Raw genomic sequence first — 23,614 nt, forward strand, 5'->3', positions numbered from 1 at the left:
AAGCTGAAGAAGTTACTGTGCCAGTTGTGACTGTGTTACCCCTAAGTTTGTGATTAAAAGCACACCTGAGACCTGAACCTTCCTGTCCCAGTGACCTCCTTCCCTCACACTAACGTAAGCCACTTTTCCAACATCAACACAAATGTTTCTGAGCACGAGTAAAGGTTCCAGCAGAATTTTCATTTAAACTCGTTTCGGTATGGTGTAATTACAAACCTCATCTGGCCCGGATTTCTCAGTATTATTTGCTAACCGTACTCAGGCAAAAAAACGTGCTGGTGGAACATGGTGACTCGTGATTGGTCACTTGCCCAGTCAGTCAATTCTGAACCTGATTTCACGACACTATAATGAAAAAATAATAATAAAATGTTACAGTGAGCTTGGATCGGTACAGAACTTCACGGAACAGGTGTGATATTTCAGGACTTTTAATTTTGTGATATTCACATTTTTTCCTGAATGCAGAAGTGTTCCATGATGTTTGTTTTCGTTTACTGGTCTCCAGTGCTTTAATTCACATCTGCATATGATTTTAGAGGAATAATATAATGTTCAGTGTATAATTAAAAAAAAAAAATGCATAGTGCCGATACTTTACAGCGTCACAATGACTATATTTTGACAGTGCCTCACCTGTCAAAGTTTAATGAGTGGGTAGATGACATGAAGCGATGGTAACCCATGGTTAGTTATGTTTATTTCATAGAATGAACAGCTCTCCCTGTAGTTTTTACACAAAACCAAGGCCTAAAAGCTAAGCTTACCTAAAAGTTAAACACTATTTACTACACAACGATTGCAAAAATATGCAACCAATTGGAACTGGAGGAACATGACAGAAATAGATTGCGGTTCTGAATCTGGTGGAATTGTACCTTGGATAAGAAATTAATGCATAATACATTGGGTATTATGAAAGTATCATTACAATATTCCCTTTGTCAGATCAATACATTGATGCAGTTTTACACCCTTATTCCTTCCCATTCAGTTCATCTAACACAATGCAACCATTTTCAGAGGTACGCTATATATATATATATATATTGCTTTATCCTCAAACACATGGTGACGCTTGCGTAAATGAAACGCATAATCAGGATATTCAAAACAATTAAACACACACAGCCATTTCCCCATGTCTTCTCTGGCCAGTCAAATTCAGAGTGTGTAAAATAAGGCTGTCAGCACATGTTAGAGAAAGAGTTTAAGCATGTCAAAAGAATTCTCAGGCTTATAGACAGGGCTATACGGAAACACCCAGGAGCCATCAGCAACACTTCAGCGCAAATATATGGTGCCTAACAAGCTCAGGAAAAAGTGTCTCTATGCGGAAGACATGGACTCCTATAAAGGATGATTGGGTGGCGATTTCATCATATAGCTCAATCCATCAGATGCTAGTAGATGACAGACCAGTCAAGACATCTGGGTTGGACAGCAACAAATCTGTCATTCTCTGCATATTACTGCCAAAGGCATGACTAAGCATGTCACTGTTTTCTAATTGCTAATTATCACTATCAATCAACTTTATATGATTTCAAATCATACTTCATGTGTACATACAAAAATGACTTCAAATGAGTAAACCGTTCAACCAGCTTGACAGGAAGAGTCAACAAATTTGATTATCCCGTCACAACCATGACAAATGAGACAGGAAAAATGAAAAAGGTGAAAATAATTTCCTTAAGCAATATGAATAACAAATACGTTTTTGATCTGTTCGTCACACAAAGCTATTATATTTTGAAGATTGACAACCCCATTTCCCTTTCACTTTTATTGTTCAGTAAGAGTGGCCAGGATAGTTCATAAAATCTTGAAAGAAGAAGGAAAGTCATGAAAGACACACAGGTTTGGAAAATGCCAGAATTTTCTTTTTAGGGTGAACTGCTACTTTAAATATTCTCTTACTAATTTCATCCTGTACTATTCCACCTCGAAACCCAGTAGTATTCCACCAAAATTTAGCATGCCATTCTCACACCTTAAAATTATAACTTTAAACAGAATCACAGTATAAACAGAACACTGCTAATGTGGGCCGTCAAATATAGAATACCAGAATACTGGCAGGAATATGAACACACCACTGCAAAGTTGTAGTTCACTGAATTGGAATTGATGAATGCCAACAGAAAAAAGGGGTTTTGCTGGAAACTGTAGTGGCAGACAGTCTGGAGGCTTCTTGGCTGAATTTTGTCTGACAGCTTGAACTGATACCAATGGAAAATCAACAATGAGGGACAAGAATGGAAACAGTGCTGCTTTACAAATTGGTAAAACACATACTGCGGCTTCTTATTTACAAATAAAAAGCTTTTATATTTTTTTATTTTATTTTATGTGTGGCATTCATTTGCTGTCACCAATACAGTGGTAAAGGCTAACTTTAAAAACGTATCTGAACTAATTTTCACCTCATTTTTTTAAATCTTAGTTAATGTTAATTTCTACATATTAACATTAAAATCTGCATAAATGAAAGCTGAAGTGTATATATATTTTTTCCTTATTAAAATCCTTTATTTTATCCCAGTTTAATATACAGAGACAACTATAAGTAAACTTTTTGTAGGTTGATTTCCTGTGTCAACACTGTGAATCGAGATATATTTATATATACACTACCGGTCAAAAGTTTTGAAACACTTGACTGAAATGTTTCTTATGATCTTAAAAATCTTTTGATCTGAAGGCGTATGCTTAAATGTTTGAAATTAGTTTTGTAGACAAAAATATAATTGTGCTACCATATTAATTTATTTCATTATAAAACTAAAATGTAATTAAAAAAAATAAATAAAAAAAAATAAAAAAAAAGTTTTTGAAATTGATGACTTGGACCAAATAATAAAGAAAAGCAGCCAATATGTGCCCAACATAGATGGGAGCTCCTTCAATACTGTTTAAAAAGCATCCCAGGGTGATACCTCAAGAAGTTGGTTGAGAAAATGTCAAGAGTTCATGTCTACAAATTCTAGGCAAAGGGTGACTACTTTGAAGATGCTAAAATATAACACAGTTTTGATTTAATTTGGATTTTGTTTAGTCACAACATAATTCCCATAGTTCCATTTATGTTATTCCATAGTTTTTTTGACTTTACTATTATTCTAAAATGTGAAAAAAAATAAAATAATTATAATAAAGAATGAGTAACTGTTTCAAAACCTTTGACTGGTAGTTTACACACACACACACACACACACACACACACACACACACACACACACAGACACACAGTACTGTGCAAAAGTATTAGGCACATAAGATGTTTCACAAAAACATTTGTCTTAAGATGGTTATTTATATCTTCAGCTTTAGTGTGTAAATAGGGAGTATACATTTTAGACTCCCAAACATTCCTTTTGCAAATATAATAGAACAGAAAAGAAGAACAGGGAACCCTGCAACAGATGGTATGACCCCAACAGAGCCCCCACTGAACATCGAGTCAGTCTGGGATTACATGAATCTTTTCACAAGTGCCTAAAACCTTTGCACAGTACTGTATATATATATATATATATATATATATATATATATATATATATATATATATATATATATATATAAAAGTTGCTGTCCAATTTTCCAAGCTTCTGAGGTATAATGGCTGCATGGTCCGATGGTGTTTATACTTGCATACTATTGTTTGTACAGATGAACGTGGTACCTTCAGGCATTTGGAAATTGCTCCCAAGGATGAATCAGACTTGTGAAGGTCCACAATTTGTTTTCTGAGGTCTTGTTTGATTTCATTTGATTTTCCCATGATGTCAACCAAAGAGGCACTGAGTTTGAAGGTAGGCCTTAAAATACATCCACAGGAGCACCTCCAATTGACCCAATTAGCTTATCAGAAGCTAATTCGCTAATTGCCTAAAGGCTTGACATCATTTTCATGTTCTGTGCTTAAAGGCACAGTTAACTTAGTGTATGTAAACTTCAGACCCACTGGAATTGTGATAAAGTCAATTAAAAGTGAAACAATCTGTCTGTAAACAATTGTTGGAAAAACGACTGGTGTCATCCACAAAGTAAATATTCTAAATGACTTGCCAAAACTATAGTTTGCTAATATGAAATCTGTGCAGTGGTTAAAAAAGGAGTTTTAATGACTTAAACCTAACTTCAACCTGACTTCAACTGTATATACACCGATCAGCCGCAACATTAAAACCACCTGCCTAATGATGTGTAGGTCCCCCTCGTACCACCAAAACAGCGCCAAACTGCATCTGAAAATAGCATTCTGAGATGCTGTTCTTCTCAACACAATTGTACAGAGATGTTATTTGAGTTACCATAGACTTTGTCAGTTCGAACCAGTCTGGCCATTTGCTGTTGACCTCCCTCATCAACAAGTCGTTTCCGTCCGCAGAACAACCCCTCACTGGATGTATTTTTTTTTTTTTTTTTTTTTCACCATTCTGAGTTAATTCTAGGGACTGTTTTGCATAAAAATCCCAGGAGATCAGCAGTTACAGAAATACTCAAACCAGCCCGTCTGGCACCAACAATCATCCATGCGATTATCTAATCAGCCAATCGTTTGGCAGCAGTGCAATGCATAAAATCATGTAGATACAGGTCAGGAGCTTCAGTTAATGTTCACATCAACCATTAGAATGGGGAAAATATGTGATCTCAGTGATTTTGACCATGGCATGATTGTTGGTGCCAGACAGGCTGGTTTGAGTATTTCTGCTGATCTCCTGGGATTTTCACACACACATTGTGCCATAAAAAAAAAAAAAAAAAAAAAAAAAAAAAACATCCAGGTGAGCAGCAGTTCTATGGATGGAAATGCCTTGTTGATGAGAGAGATCAACAGAGAATGGTCAGACTGGTTCAAACTGACAAAGTCTACAGTAACTCAGATAAACGCTCTGAACAATTGTGGTGAGAAGAATATCATCTCAGAATGCTATTGGATTTGGCGCTGTTCTGGCGGCATGAGGGGGACCTACACAATAATAGGCAGGTGGTTTTAATGTTGTGGCTGATCGGTAAATATATAATATAATATCATCATCGATCCTCCACCAAATTTCACAGTGGGTGCAAGACACTGTGGCTTGAAGGCCTCTCCAGGTCTCTGTCTAACCATTAGACGACCAGATGGAGGATCGCAGATGGGGGTGCTTCAGGAAGGCTGAAATTGGGCAGATTTGTTTATGTGAAAGACGCATGTATCCGGCCACATACAAGTTTATCCTGGAATAAAACTTGCTTCTTTCTGCTCTGAGGATTGGTTTTACCAGCAGGACAATGCTCCATGCCACACAGCCAGGTCAATCAAGGTGTGGATGGAGGACCACCGGATCAAGACCCTGTCATGGCCATATATATATATACACACACAATATTTGCAATTCCGTTTGGTGGCACTTGTGGTATAGACATTACATACTTCAAGTTTATGAATTATGAACTATTAACAGTAGTATATTTATAATTTTAAACTAACCTAAATTAATTAATGCTGTAAAAAATTTATTTTCATTGTTAGTTCATGATACCTAATGCATTAACTTATGATAGCATATACAGTAGAACCTTGTTGTAAAGTTTTACCAAAACTTCTTTAGCCAGAAGCTCCTAGTGGTGAAATGGAGGACTAACATCAATGTGATTAATTCAGTGTTAATCAGCCTTTCCTTCTGTTTGTTTTATTCACTTTGGCTTTTTTCTCTCTCTCTCTCTGCATTCTCAGGTCTCTATTCTCAGCTGTAATTAAAGCTCCCATTTGCTCTACCCATTCATTTTTATTGCTTTACTCCCTCGGCATCAGCAAGCATGGTGAAAACGAGAAAAAGTGAGTCACCAGGATGAGATCTTGAAAAATCTTTGCCTCAAGTGCACCATTTATTTAATGCTTCAGTTCACGGTTCAATTCAGTTAATAAAGACTCACCAGCAAAGTTGCGTCCAAGCTAAAAGCCAAAATATTTGGAGAGATGTAATAAAAGTGACAACATTGCTGGAAGGGAAAGGCTGATGATTTACCTCACGCTTGCTCTAAGAGGTAGAGGATACAGAGAGCCTACGAGAGTTCATTAGAGAATTGTGGGAAATTAAAAATGGTGAAGTGAAGCAAGGCTAATGCAGACAGAGAGTTGGCATCTTGAGGTGACTTTGAAAGAGTACTACAAATAAACGTGAACATTAAACTCCTCAAAGAAAGTTCGAGAGACTAACTTTTTAAGTGGATTAATCCAACAAAAATAAAGTTCAGGTCAAACACAAGATCATTAGCCTTTAGTTTCGACTTTAGGATGGAGAAACAATAGCCTACTTTGAAAGTGAAAAGTCTCAACAGACCTCTTGATGGCCTTGTGAATCAATGAATCGGGCTTAATGCAATTCTGGAGTAATACGTTAAACCTTAATCTTACCAAAACACTTTTCTAGGTTTAGATATGCACAGTTACTCAAACAATAACTATACATTTCAATGCTTTCTCGTTTTTATTTCCAATTTGGGTGTCATCCATTTCGTGCCGTAGCTTCATGGTTCTTGGATACACTCTAGAGCAAACTCAATTTCAGGAGCACCATTTATCCAGTAACAAACAACCCACAATCACCTGGACTTGGTTTGCTTTTTTAGGAAATTATTAGAATGGCCACACAGACCAAAGCCAGAAAACTGGAAGAAATGTATGGCTTTATAGTATGATATAAAAGCCAGGGAAATGTTGAGAATTGTTCAGCTCTTCTGGCCCTGGAGTACATTCATCCTGAGTATCAACACAGCAAGGGATTTATGTGCGTGAGCTGTCCTAAGTTGCGAACCACAAGTTGTTGTGTAGCTTCACCTCACATTGCCTCGCCATTTCGTCAGTAAGCAGCCAGACGCTATCATTATCAAAACAACCTTCAACTCTCTAAATGGGTTTTGCTTTGGGCCGCAGGATGAAGCCAGCAAAAATGTGGAAATGGCACTTTCAGAGTCTGACAAGAGAAATATAATTTCATGCAAATGTAGTGTTTAGTTTAGAAAATCAGAGTAATGTTTTTTTTTTTTTTTCTACTACTGTCTCTCGCACAACACAACCTCTTTCCACTTTTTTTTATTTCACACTTCAATGCACAACTACAAACGATGACCAAAAATCGATTTCAGCAACATGCTATAGTTTTGTGTACGGTTGAGGTCTTTTAGAGAAGAATAATAATTGTATGTTTGCATTGGCCATGTTGCATAAAATATTAGGCTACACATTACAGGAGCAATATCGTATAAATTCCATTTCTCACTCCGATGATGGCAAACAGTCAAAACATGAAGAGTTATTTATTCACAGAATATCAGATCTTCAATATTCTACAGTCTTTAAAATCATCAATATCACAGACAGTAGATTATCTTTCAAGCTTTGATCCTGGTGCCATTTAACCATTTGTCTTTTATTTTGAAAATACTGTAGCCTGTAGCACAGATTGCCCTAGTGTTTCACAATGTTGTTCATTTGATACTCAAATATGTAATACTCATGATGGTTTTGCTGGTGATTTAAAAAAAAAAAAAAAAAAAAAAAAACTATTAAGAAACATCATGAATCTTGCAATGATTTTAACTTGCTTTTTTTCTAAAAAGTGGGACATTAGACTAATTTCTCGACCCTCGTTTTCTCGCAACTAGCAAACATGTTAAGACAGATACATTCTGTTTTAATAGTTCTCCAATTTAAACTTGAGCACTAAGCAAAAACAGTGTTAGATTTGCTAAATTCAATTAATTTCTGTGAATTAAACTATCCATTTCAATGAATCCATTCAAAACACTGATTCAACTATTGTTTGGGTCATTATGGAAAATGTTAATGGAAGTCCCCGGGTGGCATTTTTTATGTGTTAGTAAAGTATATTTGGGTAAATATATTTTTTGGAGCCTTGAGGCTGAGTTGACATTGTACTCTACCAGAAGTGTCCCTTCAGGTCCAGCTTGGGGACAGAGGACAGCAGATAAAGAAGTCCTACTCTCAGTGAACTCTCAGTGTTGTGAGCTACAGATGTTCAGTGCCTGAAGTCTGGGATTCATGGCATTGTTAGCAGTGTGTTTACATCTCTGGATCAATGTTCAGGCTTGAATATTTCATAAAGGCTGTCTTCAGGCCACATTCTCAAAGTAAGGGATTCAGAGTCATGAGACAATAAACTAGAGCAAGAGAATCAACAATCCCCCTCTCCTTCCCTTCACCATCACATCCTCCAAACAAATGAACCATCATTTACCATTCCATCCCGTACAACAAATGAGACAAATGATGAGCATTTTTAACAATTTATAGTACATTAGCTTCTGTGGCTCCGGCTTAATTGTCGTTTGGAGATGCTTTTCTGCTCATTTGTTCTCTGCCTTTTTTATTCTGTCTTCTGTATTCGGAGAGAGGTCTTTCCTCGCTATTAATGGAAGCTTATCTCATTTTTGAGATTAAGTCTATAAGTATGTTTTTGAATCTCTGAAGAAAACAGCCAAATGAGCAATGTGGCTGCTACTCTATTAATGTAAAGTAGACGTATAGACGTACAAAGTTCAAGATGTAAGAATGTAGAAGTATTTCTTTTCCATGTCTAAATGAGTTAAATTTTTTAATTAACAATGTCTGTATACTCAACACTTTGGAATATTTGATTCTAATGTCAATTTATTTCTCTATAATGACCAATTATTATCCAGCGCAACTAATTTCCTACACATCTGTGCTAGTTTCATGTCTTTATTTTCACATAATAAATAAATTAAATTAAAATTAATATTTAATGTCCATTCATTTTGAACACTTTTTAAAATAGGTTTAAAATCATATAAACTCACATGAAGACTCCAGTGACATCTGTAGCTGAATAAAAGCTGATTAATTTCACACAGAGCAGGTCATCTCATGGGGGTTGCCATGCTACAATCACATGACCAGTAGAGTCCTACCGAAAAGGCTGATATCTGATTAAACGATGTGACAGGCACAGACAAAGAGGCTACAAGAGACCACAATTAATAAAATCCCAGATGCAGTTTATTGTGCAACCATAATCCCAATAATAACCATTAAAAAAAAAAAAAAAAAATAGATTTAGTGCATAACGCAGGAATTTAACAATAAACAAGCTCAAAACAGTATTAAGAATCCAGCTAAATACAACTCCTCGTTAACCCCGTCATTGGACACTTTCACTAGTGCTAAATTAATAATGGCTTACTGCAAACAGCCCATTTTTACAACGGCATCTAGGGCGCGGTGATAGGGCGATGTAATCAGATATTGACGACATCTGACAAATGTCCCGATGCCAATATCAACACTCATTGACAGATTATGATCAACAATATCGGGAAATGATACAACAATGGAGCTGGGAAGTCACCAAAAATATGCGGGTTGTCTTTTCCATGCACAGTGGCGGGTAATTTTGCTCATCTATCTGATTCGTTGTTTGTTCAGAGGCGTGAAGCGAGAGAGTGTCTCGTGGAACACACAAATGTCAAGAGTTCTCACTTTTTCTTCACGGTTTCTGTCATCTGAAAACAGTTTGCAAGAATAGTGTCATCTATGAGAATGCTGCAAATGTCCTAAGACATTCTCAGGAGGTGCTCAGATTTAAGTTCGCTTTATTTCCACAGAACAGTTTGAGTTTAACATGCATTGTCAACCCAACTCTGCAGGTTCACAAATCATAACATAATACGAAAACACCTTGAACCTAAAATGTATATATATTTCAATTATCATTATTATTATGTTTACATTTATAATTTTCTTTCAATCTTAATTTTCCACATTTTGTTGTAGCCGAATACTTGCGTGATGGTAAATGAGTGGTGGTGAAATACAAATTTTTTGACCACTTCATTATTTTAATTGCTTTTTTGTTTTGTTTGAGGTGCAGTTTGAATTTAGAAATATCTCTGGATTAAGTTTTCCATGTTTCAATAAATTGATTTAATTTTGTAAGCAAAATCAATAAGAAAAAAAATATATTACATACACCCTCTGCAGTGGGGGCAGGGGGGTTGGAAAAGTAATCGCATATCGCAATATTTTTTTAATAAAAATATCATGAATATATTTCTTGCATATCGCCCCACCCTAATGGCATTGGTAACTGAAAACTTTTGCTTTTGCATGATGATGCATCTATGACGCTAGGTGTCAGTATAAAGTCCAACACAAGTGCCACATCGGCCAGCAAAACAAACAAAAAATTACTCAGGGCCCCTTTAAACTCCAAGTACTAAGAAGTTTGTTTTTACAACATCTACATTTTCTGTACACGTTTTACTGAGGCAGACTTGCTTGCTCTGCACCTTATCTGAACCCTGTGGCTACATGCTCTAGAGGTTAAAACATTCAGTGCACGCACAAACAAACTACTCCGCTCATCTCTAGTCTGAAAGCACAGATGTATCCATGAAATTCTAAGAGCAGCTGGACCCAAAGTACAGTTCAATAAAGACTTGAAGGTCCAGGTGGGGGCTAAAACTGGACTAGTTTCCCCAGACCCATCATCCTGAAACTGGGCTGTGAAACAGCAGATGGTAAATATGTCTCATGTGTGACTAGAAGTGATGTAAAAGTACCTGTACTTTGGTACCAATTCAAGGCTTATATTTAAGAAAAATGTGCCAATAGGGGGCCTGGGTAGCTCAGTGGTAAAAGACGCTGGCTACCACCCCTGGAGTTCGCTAGTTCGAATCCCAGGGCATTCTGAGTGACTCCAGCTGGGTCCCCTAAGCAACCAAATTGGCCCGGTTGCTAGGGAGGGTAGAGTCACATGGGGTAACCTCCTCGTGGTCGCTATAATGTTGTTCCTTCTCAGTGGGGCGTGTGGTGAGTTGAGCGTAGTTGAAGCCTGTTATGGCTATGTCTCCGTGGCAGCGCGCTCAACAAGCCATGTGATAAGATGCACGGGTTGACGGTCTCAGACGCGGAGGCAACTGGGATTCGTCCTCCACCACCCGGACTGAGGCGAATCACTACGTGACCACAAGGACTTAAAAAGTACATTGGGAATTGGGCACTCCAAAAATGTTGTGCCAATGCCAGTCTATATATACTATCGGTAGAACAGAGTCCCAACTCAATTCGGTATAGCTGCATGTTGTCTGACTGACAGTAGCTGCTTTCAAGTGCTCAGATGCATACGTGTGTGCATACTTTGTGAAAACCTTTCACGCCTTGCAGTAATGTGAATGTTCAAACACACTTGCCAGTCTTGGCAAGCTACTAATGTAAACACATTTGGTTCATAGAAACATTGAGAAACACTTGGCATTATTCTGAAACCCCTACATGTTTTTGCTCTGCTAGGATAGAAAAACAGAACACGTTTAGTTTAAGACTGTGTTGGTCGCTTCCAGCAAATTTCTTTTCAAGGGGCTTATAATGAAGGTCGTCAGTCAGTGAGGGCATAATTTTACAATAGCAATAATGGTATCTTTTGTATAGCATGTGTTAGATGTTACAGCCTCTCCACACTGACTTTAATTTCCTCATGTCATCAGCGTTTTCATTTCACCTTGCCTCAGACAGCTATTAGATGAATAAACGCAGCTTCAACTTCCTGCCTGGAGCTTAATGAGGAACAGTGATGAAGCTGTACTGGGAAGGATTACAAACTGAAAGAGGTTTATCCCCTTATTTATGTTTTAATAATTAAAAAGCCTTAATTCATATGAGATATATTGTGTTATTGACTGGAGGGATCACTTAGAAGCCAGTAAGAGATGGATGCAAAAGAGCATGTGAGTGAAGCTACAGTATTTTGAATAGCTGGTGTATAAATATACTGGAAGATTATATTAACTTGGCCATAATAACAAAGGTTTGATATTTTGATAAGCTTTTTGATGAAATGTGAAGAATGTAGGAAACCATTAACATATTGTAATATACTGTTTCAAAAACTAAAATGAATTTGAGATATTTGTATGTAATTTTAATTGGCTCATTAAAAAAGCATTTTAGGTTTTTTTCCAGTTATGTTAGTTTTTATTTGTAGGTCCGTTAAACTGTTTTAGTGGATATACAATATACATATACAGGTGCATCTCAATAAATTAGAATGTCGTGGAAAAGTTCATTTATTTCAGTAATTCAACTCAAATTGTGAAACTCGTGTATTAAATAAATTCAGTGCACAAGACTGAAGTAGTTTAAGTCTTTGGTTCTTTTAATTGTGATGATTTTGGCTCACATTTAACAAAAACCCACCAATTCACTATCTCAAAAAATTAGAATACATCATAAGACCAATAAAAAAAACATTTTTAGTGAATTGTTGGCCTTCTGGAAAGTATGTTCATTTACTGTATATGTACTCAATACTTGGTAGGGGCTCCTTTTTGCTTTAATTACTGCCTCAATTCTGCGTGGCATGGAGGTGATCAGTTTGTGGCACTGCTGAGGTGGTATGGAAGCCCAGGTTTCTTTGACAGTGGCCTTCAGCTCATCTGCATTTTTTGGTCTCTTGTTTCTCATTTTCCTCTTGACAATACCCCATAGATTCTCTATGGGGTTCAGGTCTGGTGAGTTTACTGGCCAGTCAAGCACACCAACACCATGGTCATTTAACCAACTTTTGGTGCTTTTGGCAGTGTGGGCAGGTGCCAAATCCTGCTGGAAAATGAAATCAGCATCTTTAAAAAGCTGGTCAGCAGACGGAAGCATGAAGTGCTCCAAAATTTCTTGGTAAACGGGTGCAGTGACTTTGGTTTTCAAAAAACACAATGGACCAACACCAGCAGATGACATTGTACCTCAAATCATCACAGACTGTGGAAACTTAACACTGGACTTCAAGCAACTTGGGCTATGAGCTTCTCCACCCTTCCTCCAGACTCTAGGACCTTGGTTTCCAAATGAAATACAAAACTTGCTCTCATCTGAAAAGAGGACTTTGGAACACTGGGCAACAGTCCAGTTCTTCTTCTCCTTAGCCCAGGTAAGACGCCTCTGACGTTGTCTGTGGTTCAGGAGTGGCTTAACAAGAGGAATACGATAACTGTAGTGTCTGTGTGTGGTGGCTCTTGATGCCTTGACCCCAGCCTCAGTCCATTCCTTGTGAAGTTCACCCAAATTCTTGAATCGATTTTGCTTGACAATCGTAAGGCTGCGGTTCTCTCGGTTGGTTGTGCATCTTTTTCTTCCACACTTTTTCCTTCCACTCAACTTTCTGTTAACACGCTTGGATACAGCACTCTGTGAACAGCCAGCTTCTTTGGCAATGAATGTTTGTGGCTTACCCTCCTTGTGAAGGGTGTCAATGACTGTCTTCTGGACAACTGTCAGATCAGCAGTCTTCCCCATGATTGTGTAGCCTAGTGAACCAAACTGAGAGACCATTTTGAAGGCTCAGGAAAACTTTGCAGGTGTTTTGAGTTGATTAGCTGATTGGCATGTCACCATATTCTAATTTTTTGAGATAGTGAATTGGTGGGTTTTTGTTAAATGTGAGCCAAAATCATCACAATTAAAAGAACCAAAGACTTAAACTACTTCAGTCTGTGTGCATTGAATTTATTTAATACACGTGTTTCACAATTTGAGTTGAATTACTGAAATAAATGAACTTTTCCACGACATTCTAATTTATTGAGATGCACCTGTATATATATACATATATATATATATATACATATATATATGTACATTATTCCAGATTTTGGCCACCAGTGAATAATATATATAATGTGTATACAGAATCTATATATTTTGCAGTGGTCTCTTAATTGTTTCCAGAGCTGGTATATATACTGTGTGTATGTATGTATGTATGTGTACATATATATATATATATATATATATATATATATATATATATATATATATATATGTGTGTGTGTGTGTGTGTGTGTGTGTATGTATATGTATGTGTATATATACACTACCGGTCAAAAGTTTGGAATAATGTACAGGTTTTGCTGTTTCGGAAGGAAATTGGTACTTTAATTCACCGAAGTGGCATTCAGCTGATCACAAAGTATAGTCAGGACATTACTGATGTAAAAAACAGCACCATCACTATTTGAAAAAAGTCATTTTTGATCAAATCTAGACAGGCCCCATTTCCAGCAGCCATCACTCCAACACCTTATCCTTGAGTAATCATGCTAAATTGCTAATATGGTACTAGAAAATCACTTGCCATTATATCAAACATAGCTGAAAGCTATTTGGTTTGTTAAATGAAGCTTAACATTGTCTGTGTTTGTTTTTGAGTTACCACTGTATGCAATAGACTGGCATGTCTTAAGGTCAATATTAGGTCAAAAATGGCAAAAAAGAATCAGCTTTCTCTAGAAACTCATCAGTCAATCATTGTTTTGAGGAATGAAGGCTATAAAATGCTTGAAATTGCCAAAAAACTGAAGATTTCATACAAAGGTGTACACTACAGTCTTTAAAGACAAAGGACAACTGATTCTAACAAGGACAGAAAGAGATGTGGAAGGCTCAGATGTACAACTAAACAAGAGGATAAGTACATCAGAGTCTCTAGTTTGAGAAATAGATGCCTCACATGTACCAATATATTTCCATAAGAGCAAAATCTGTACATTATCCCAAATGTTTGTCTGCCAGTGTGTGTGTGTGTGTGTGTGTGTGTGTGTGTGTGTGTGTGTGTGTGTGTGTATATATATATATATATATATATATATATATATATATATATATATATATATACACATACATACGCACACACACACACACACACACACACAACCGGTCAAAAGTTTTGAAACACTTACACATTCTTTATTATAATTTTTTTCTTCACATTTTAGAATAATAGTAAAGTCATCAAAACTATGGACTAACATAAATGGAACTATGGGAATTATGTTGTGACTAAACAAAATCCAAAATAAATCAAAACTGTGTTATATTTTAGCATCTTCAAAGTTTCGCCCTTCACCTAGAATCTGCAGACATGTACTCGACATTTTCTCAACCAACTTCTTGAGGTATCACCCTGGGATGCTTTTTAAACAGTATTGAAGGAGTTCCCATCTATGTTGGGCACTTATTGGCTGCTTTTCGTTATTATTTGGTCCAAGTCATCCATTTCAAAAACGTATTTTTTTTTTTATTACATTTTAGTTTTATAATTAAATTAATATGGTGGCACAATTATATTTTTGTCTGCAAAACTAATTTCAAACATTTATGCATACGCCTTCAGATCAAAAGATTTTTAAGATCATGAGAAACATTTCAGTCAAGTTTCAAAACTTTTGACCGGTAGTGTATATATACATATACATATACATATATATACATATACATTATAAATATATATATATATATATATATATATATATATATATATATATATATATATATATATATATATGTATGTATGTATGTATGTATGTATATGTATGTGTGTATATATGTATATATATGTATATATGTATGTATGTATGTATATATATATACACAAGGTTTAGGAGTGTGTTTATGGGACTTTTTGACCATTCTTCCAGAAGCGCATTTGTAAGGTCAGACACTGATGTTGGACGAGAAGGCCTGGCTCACAGTCTTCGCTCTAATTCATCCCAAAGGTGCTCTATCTGGTTGAGGTCAGGACTCTGTGCAGGCCAGTCAAGTTCTTCCACACCAAACTCGCTCATCCATGTCTTTATGGAACTTGCTTTGTGCACTGGTGCGCAGTCATGTTGGAACAGGAAGGGGCCATTCCCAAACTGTTCCCACAAAGTTGGGAGCATGGAATTGTCCAAAATCTCTTGGTATGCTGAAGCATTCAGAGTTCCTTTCACTGGAACTAAGGGGCCAAGCCCAGCTCCTGAAAAACAACCCCACACCATAATCCCCCCTCCACCAAACTTCACAATTGGCACAATGCAGTCAGACAAGTACCGTTCTCCTGGCAACCACCAAACCCAGACTCGTCCATCAGATTGCCGGATGGAGAAGCATGATTCATCACTCCAGAGAACGCATCTCCACTGCTCTAGAGTCCAGTGGCGGCGTGCTTTACACCACTGCATCCGACGCTTTGCATTGCACTTGGTGATGTATGGCTTGGATGCAGCTGCTCGGCCATGGAAACCCATTCCACGAAGCTCTCTACGCACTGTTCTTGAGCTAATCTGAAGGCCACATGAACTTTGGAGGTCTGTAGCGACTGACTCTGCAGAAAGTTGGTGACCTCTGCGCACTATGCGCCTCAGCATCCGCTGACCCCGCTCTGTCATTTTACGTGGTTACGAGTTGCTGTCATTCCCAATCGCTTCCACTTTGATATAATACCACTGACAGTTGACTGTGGAATATTTAGTAGTGAGGAAATTTCACGACTGGACTTGTTGCACAGGTGGCATCCTATAACAGTACCACGCTGGAATTCACTGAGCTCCTGAGAGCGGCCCATTCATTCACAAATGTTTGTAGAAGCAGTCTGCATGCCTAGGTGCTTCATTTTATACACCTGTGGCCATGGAAGTGATTGGAACACCTGAATTCAATTATTTGGATGGGTGAGCGAATACTTTTGGCAATATAGTGTATATATATATATATATATATATATATATATATATATATATATATATATATATCTGCTCGATTCCAGCCTTGCTGAAGCACCCCCAGATCATATATATATATATATACATACCATATATGCCACATACAAGGTTATCCTGGAAGAAAACTTGTTGTCAGCACTTTACAGAATAAAACAAAAAATTTCATTTTACTCAAACACATACCTATAAATAGTAGATCCAGATAAACTGATCATTTTGCAGTGGTCTCTTAATTTTTTCCAGAGCTGTATGTGTACACATATATATATATATATATATATATATATATATATATATATATATATATATATATATATATATATATATATATATATATATAATATATATATATAGATACACACACACACACACACACACACACAGTATATTGATTTAGTTCTTGCTAACAATAATAACACTGCATGCTGGCCCCCACAGAGACATTCTGGGATTACATGAACAGACAGAAGCAACAGAGACAGCCTAAGTACATAGAACTGTGGCAAGTTCTCCAAGATGCTTTGAACTACATATCTGCCAACATCTTTGAAAGAATGTGTGCATGTGTACCTAGGTGAATTGGTGCTGTTTTAAAGGCATAGTTGTTTGGCCCAATTTCATGGGAGGCAAAAAACAAAAACACTGGCATATATAAAGTTCAGAGGCAAGAAATAGGGTCTATGAGTTGTACTTACCACCTGACCATTTTGCGGGTTTTTGTGGGCGTAGGGAGGACCACGAATATGATTCCACATCTGACCTGAGGTCATAGCAAAAACCACACACTGCAGAGAAAAGAAGTGAGAGGGAGAGACTGAGAGTGTACACATTAGGTGAGTGATATTGTGAAACGGTGATAATGACAAACAGAGAGCTGGAACCATAAAGATGGATTACAGATTTACAGCCTGCAGAAAACTTTGCTAAAACTGCCCTTGCAATCATTATAGTGGATATCACACTTTATCCATTGGAGCAGTAAAGGTCAGCACCCTCTAAACTTCACATTTAAAAGATGTGTTTCTACAATTTACAGACAGTGCCCTCACTAGAGTGGAATAAAAAGCATGCAAAGCAAACTTCCATGCAAGACAGCACATCGTTTTTGGCCTCCAGTGGTTAGAGGTACAGTGACACGATGCTTTTAGCTTGCTTTGTCCCCTTTAGCTGCTGACATTTTGCTTTTAATTTGTTATCTTGGGTTTAGATTCAGTAAATAAGCCCATTTTATGGCTAACAAACTCCATAAATAAGTTTTAATCTAGGTTTCCTTTATGGTCAGCTAATTTTATATAATTAAAGGACTTTATAAAGCTTATAAAGCAAAGTCCCGAAGTTTTTCTTGAAGTGTTTGAATGGTTGGAGGGCCTGAGAGAGCTGATTGTCATACTGCTGCCAAGATATGCATTGTTGTTTAATCTGGCACGTTTTCAAATGAAAGCATGGCTCCAGTAGTTTAGTTTTGAATTAGGGCTTAATAATGAACATTAGGCACCAGTGCGGCCATGGCCCAGCCAGTCTTGTTGTAGATGAACTCCAGGTTGTTTCTCCGCAGGTACAGAAGCCCACCGACCAGAGACACCAGCAGAGCCAGAGCAATCGTTCCAGAGTAGTTGGGTGGTCTGAACACCCGAATCTGGAGACAGAAAAAAAAATAAAATAACAACAGAGTTTGGCTTTTGACCATCCTCAAAAGAAACAATGACTTAGATGCTTCATGAACAATAAAGCACTCCTTTTTTGGAGCACTTGAAAAGAGTTATTAGTTTTGCATTTAAAATTATTATTATTTTTTTTTTTTTTTTTTTTTTTGTCCTTTCAATTATTTGTTAGTTTTCACTCTGACTGTTAATTTTTCCAGTGTTTCTTAGTTTCAGTATAATTCATTTTTATTTAAGCTTTATATATTTTAAGGACTGCATTGTTAAATGATGTAATATTTCTCATGGCTGCCTAGTATTATCTCTATCTAGTGGCATTTTCATGTTTATGCATAATTGACTGTTTCAAAAACTACAATATTTTTTTTATTTAATTTACAGTACTTTTGGAATCATGAAAATGCATTTTAGTTATGTTTGAATAGCTGCTGTATAAATTATACTGGAATATAATCTCCCCCTCTCCATTAAACTGTTTTAGTGGAAATACAATGGATGCAAGTTGTTCTTTTGATCAAAATGGATGCATTTTACCACAGATTTGTCCATTCTGTAATTTGGACAATTTAAAGGTGGACTAAACAATATAGCACCCGGACACGGTCAAGGCAGACATACTTTGCGCAAGTACATGAATGTACAGTATTACCTAAATTAAATCACATTTTCAGCATGATACAGCACAAAAAAGACAGCTAGGAAACTGATATATAACTAAGAAATATCACACAATTGGATAATAACAATGATATCATAAAGCATACTGTTCTATATACATGGACAAAACGTAAATTTCCAGCACTTTTCCATTTTATGCCATGGTAAAAATACTGAAAATAAGAGGCAGAAATTCTGAAGCACCCTTTTGCCTTTTTGACATTCAAAAAGGAAATGCAGAAAATTACATGAGCTTTGCTCTACGCTCGCCATGAACACGGTCACGGTCACCGTAAACATTGTGTTAAACAAGATTTAGAGAGTAAACGGGAACAGGGCTGAGGTCAGGGTCAGCATTCGAGGAGGGTCAAATGGAGAGAATGAAAGGGGAACTAAAGCTTGTTTTCAATTGTTAAAGCCCTGCATTGTCAAGGACAACTCTGGTCACCATCTTGCAAAAGCAAGAAAAATTGTGTCAGTCGGTGCTTCAAGTGAGCCTGTACTTGCTGGAACCCAGAACCAACAATTTTCGAATATCTTTTAAAATATTCAAAGCAATGAACCTTGAAAACTTTTGCTAACTGAGCGAGTAATTCTTTTTCACTATCGCTCATGTTAGCAGTCCAATACCTTGTAAACTGATTACTGTTTCCCTTGGCAAGTCAATACAGGCCTATTTAAAGGTTTTAAGAATAACTTAAACCTATAATTTTATATTTCATATTTTACATTTATACTTATAATTACTTTTATGTAAGTAAATAATAATAATTACTGTATAGTATTATAATAAATTATGCAAACAAGCGAAGTACTGTATCGACCATTTTCTGCTTCAAGCAAAGTGTCAGTTGACCGCATTCTTTCCTGCTCAGGTTGGTCGAACCTCCCTTCCCTTTTATTCTCTTTTCTTCTCGTTCCTCAAAGCCTTAAGACAAAAGAAGGTCCAGAGGGCCAGTAAGTCTGGAATGCCCAGGATCCTCCATTTATGAGCGATGCGACACAAGACACAGAGGGTTGTAAACAAGTTTAGTGCCTGTCATTCAAGGTCTTAATGTTTCCCTTCAAGACATGTTCAACAGCCTCTGCTGCGCTCTCTTTATCTCCAAATAAGATCAGATTAATCTGGGATAAAAACGGGGAGCTTCACCTATAATTCAGTCTCCTGCAGAGGGTGTAGGAACAATGCTCCAATGCGCATGGATCGGCCGACAAAGACTAATAGCTGCTTTAGCTAATGTTATGGTAATGAAGTAAACAGAGTAAAAACACAAATAAACTGTTTTGATGCATTCATTATACATTCATTCTACGACTCTACCCTATTGTTTAAGATGAATGACAATTAGGCAGACTCTTTAATTTTTTTTTTTTTTTTCTTCAGCCAGAATGAAAGATTATAGTTCTTATTGTTGTTTTCGTGCCTCTACACATATGTGAACTGGAGATTAATCAAAGATAACGAGTCCGACTGTGCAGAGTGAAGCTGGTCGCTGACTTATGACCCCTGCCGTAATCTACGTACCCCTTCTTAATCGTAGAGTGCTCCGACGGAGGAAAATCAGCCTTAAAAAAATTAGCTTTTTATCGACTCTGACATAACTCAGGCCTTCCCTTGTGGGGATACATACCTTAAGTGCCTTATTGAAAAGTGTTAAAGCTGAACGCAAGGTAGAGTCTTAATAAGGTGACTGAATTAGTGTGAGTGGCCCAAGGCAGTCATCTGTAAATGCATTAAGGTGCTGGTAATATTTTTCAACCGAAAGGTTCTCTGGAGGGAAAAATCTATGTTAACATGATGGGGAAATCAGATATTATCTCCATTTGTTGGAGGAAAATCCCATACTTGAGTCTGCTTTCATATGAAAGGACAACTCAATTCTATGCCGTAGGCTTTGTGAATCTCTCAATTTGCCCTATTACTAAATAATCAAGTGTTTGTTTGGAACTGAACAGTATTAAAGGAATAGTTCACTCAAAAAAAAAAAAAAAAAAAAAAAGAAAATGCTGTTATCATCTACTCACTCTCATGCTTCTTGTGTAGAAACAATTCTGAAGCTGTTTTTTCTCCCCACTCCATTCAACAGGCTTTCAAGCTTAACAAAGGACACAAAACCTCCACAAAAGTATGATAAAAGCTCTTCATATGACTTGTGCACTATATGTCAAGTCTTTTGAAGTCATATCATAGTTTTGGGTGAGAAACAGAAATTTAAGTCATTATTCACTAATATTCTTCACTTCCTGTGTGCTGTTAACTGCTGCAACTGGATCGTTGAGTCAGTGAGTAGAACTTACAAATCAGATCAGTCTGATTTGCAACAAATCATTCTTACTGATTTTGTTAACCGGATCAACCAATTCAGTGACGAGATCCAATTAATTGAATTGGACATAGCTACTTCCCTCATGAAAGTGTCAGGGTAGATGCAAAGATTTTAAAGTGGCCATGACATGAGGAATCATATTTCCCTTGATCTTTTGACATATAAGAGGTCTTTGTACTATAAAAATATACAGAAAGTTTCAGAACTCAAGACTTCCTTCTCACTGAAAAAAAGCATTTGTTGTAACCAAGCTGCCAAAACGACTCGTGCTCAACTTCCTTCACATTGTGATGTCACATTATGGTAGACTGTGATCTGCACAGAATGGGGGCAGCAGCCCTTTTGGTCATCCAGAAAAAGGGGAGAAATGTTAACAATTCAATTAAAATGTTTAAATAAAACAAAATTAAAATCTTTTAATAATCTCACAACAACATTGATAATCTGTTATTATTATTATTATTATTTTTAATATAAAATCGCAGCCGTATTAAAGAAAATGAAGCGGAGGTACCTTTATCAGCGCACGCTAAAACAGATCGAGGCGGATTCTAATCGCAAATGATCCTCCCTATGCCCTACTCACTCTGAAGTGCAGAGCCCTTGAAGTGGGTTTGGAATTCGGAACATCGAAGTGCCGTTACCTCAGTCGAGTACCAGGTCAGATAAAAAGTCCACTCCATGTATTGTGTTGTAAGTTCATCAAAAGAAAAATACTTGATTGCTACCGCATTTCCAACATCACGCACATGCAGTGTTGACAGCTTTATTAATTATAACGGGAGCGGTCGCGTCACTTTCAGTGATAGATATTCCATTTGTTTTTAATAGAATACTGTCATAAACTGAAGGAGCTTTTTTACTAATAACTAATTAGACTAAACGCTTTCAGAAAATACCTTAGTATTACCATTTTTGGACATGTAGTCTACCATAGTAACCATTGAAAACCATGGTACCATCTTGACACCATCACTGTACCATTGTTCAGCCATATTGTTTCTGTAAGGTCCTGTATATTTATAAATATTAATGACAGAATACAGAAAATAACGTTATAGAAATATTAAAAGAAATGAAGAGAAAGTAATAGGCTATAATAAGTGTCAGTTATATAAAGAGGATGATGAGGTCTGTGGAAGCAGCAAGAGATGCCATGATAAAGTGAGGAAGCAGAGATGAGAGAAAGTGAAAAGAGTGATGAGACAAGAAAAACATTAGAGCAAAAAAAGCATTATGAATGATTATTAAATTCACTGATGATACTGTCATCCAAGGTACTTTAAAAAATACCATGGTTTTACTATGGCACATCTAAAACGGGGTTATCACAGACCATGTCTGAAAATAAAGAAAGAAATAAACAAGTGTAATACCATGGTGCTTTTTGTGATAAAAAGGGGAAAATTATGTACAGTATATAATAGGGCTGGGAATTGCCACAGACCTCCCGATTCGATATTACAATGATATTTCCTAGCCGATTCGATATGTATTGCAATATTGTGATTCTGTAAGTATTGCAATTTGATGTTTTGATATAAAAACTTAATAAAAAGATTAAAAAAATAAAAAAATAATAAAATAAAAAAATAGTACTTTTTCTCAGAAAGAAATGTCTATTGAAGAACAGTTGTGTCTGAAATGCCAACTGTTTTCAATCTGTAATAAATACTTTGCATGTAAAAGATAGGGATATGAAAAACTACCAATTTAAAACTACCAATGGACCAGTCAGTGTGTTGCCTGAGCTAGGCGACTAGTTAGTGCAAAGGAACCCATGTACAAGGCTGCATTATGTCCATTTGTATTCAGCAAATAAAAAGCTACAATATATCATTTTACATTATCAATCTAATTTTGTTATATATAAAATGTAAACCATATATTAGGCTACCATAGGCTATTACTATTATCATAATTATAATGTTGCAACATTCAAATGGAGGCTAAAGACTAAACTTGTTCAAGAATAATTATGACACACATGACAATTCACTTGTAATCCCAATGTCGCTACATGTTATTTGCATATGCATCCTGAGATAGTCTGAGATCCTATGCAGCGTTATCATAGACAACACTATTCTTACAAACCACTCCTAGATGACTGACAGAAAGAGAAAAAAAAAAAAAAGCAAGAACTCACCATTTGCGCGTTCCGCGAGACACGATGAAATGATCTTCTGAACAAAAAGCAAATAAAACATGCTCATCGCCAGCATTTCTGTCATCTGTTCTTCAAAATATAATCAGGTGTGTTTCCTCAAGCAAACCTCTTTTTGTCTAGCGGCATTTCTGTGCATGAATACCCTGGATGTCAGATTATAAATACTGCGGGGGTGCAACATGTAGTTTACACCATCCAACAGTTTGATAAGCCTTTTTACAGGTAAA

At 36.6% G+C, this 23,614-nt stretch overlaps 1 protein-coding gene across 1 annotated transcript in view; it reads right to left on the reverse strand.

Moving 5' to 3' along the window:
- LOC127444533 (tumor suppressor candidate 3) overlaps positions 1-23,614 on the reverse strand; it is a 116,087-nt gene that overhangs the window by 35,875 nt on the left and 56,598 nt on the right. Inside the window, exons 5-6 of the mRNA XM_051703944.1 lie at positions 18,068-18,208; positions 17,268-17,357 (exon numbers count right to left, since the gene is read on the reverse strand). Of these exons, the coding sequence (XP_051559904.1) occupies positions 17,268-17,357; positions 18,068-18,208 (231 nt within the window). The remainder of the gene's footprint in view (positions 1-17,267; positions 17,358-18,067; positions 18,209-23,614) is intronic.

The sequence above is a fragment of the Myxocyprinus asiaticus genome, chromosome 8 (genome assembly GCF_019703515.2).
Source record: "Myxocyprinus asiaticus isolate MX2 ecotype Aquarium Trade chromosome 8, UBuf_Myxa_2, whole genome shotgun sequence".
In the NCBI taxonomy this organism is placed as follows: domain Eukaryota; kingdom Metazoa; phylum Chordata; class Actinopteri; order Cypriniformes; family Catostomidae; genus Myxocyprinus; species Myxocyprinus asiaticus.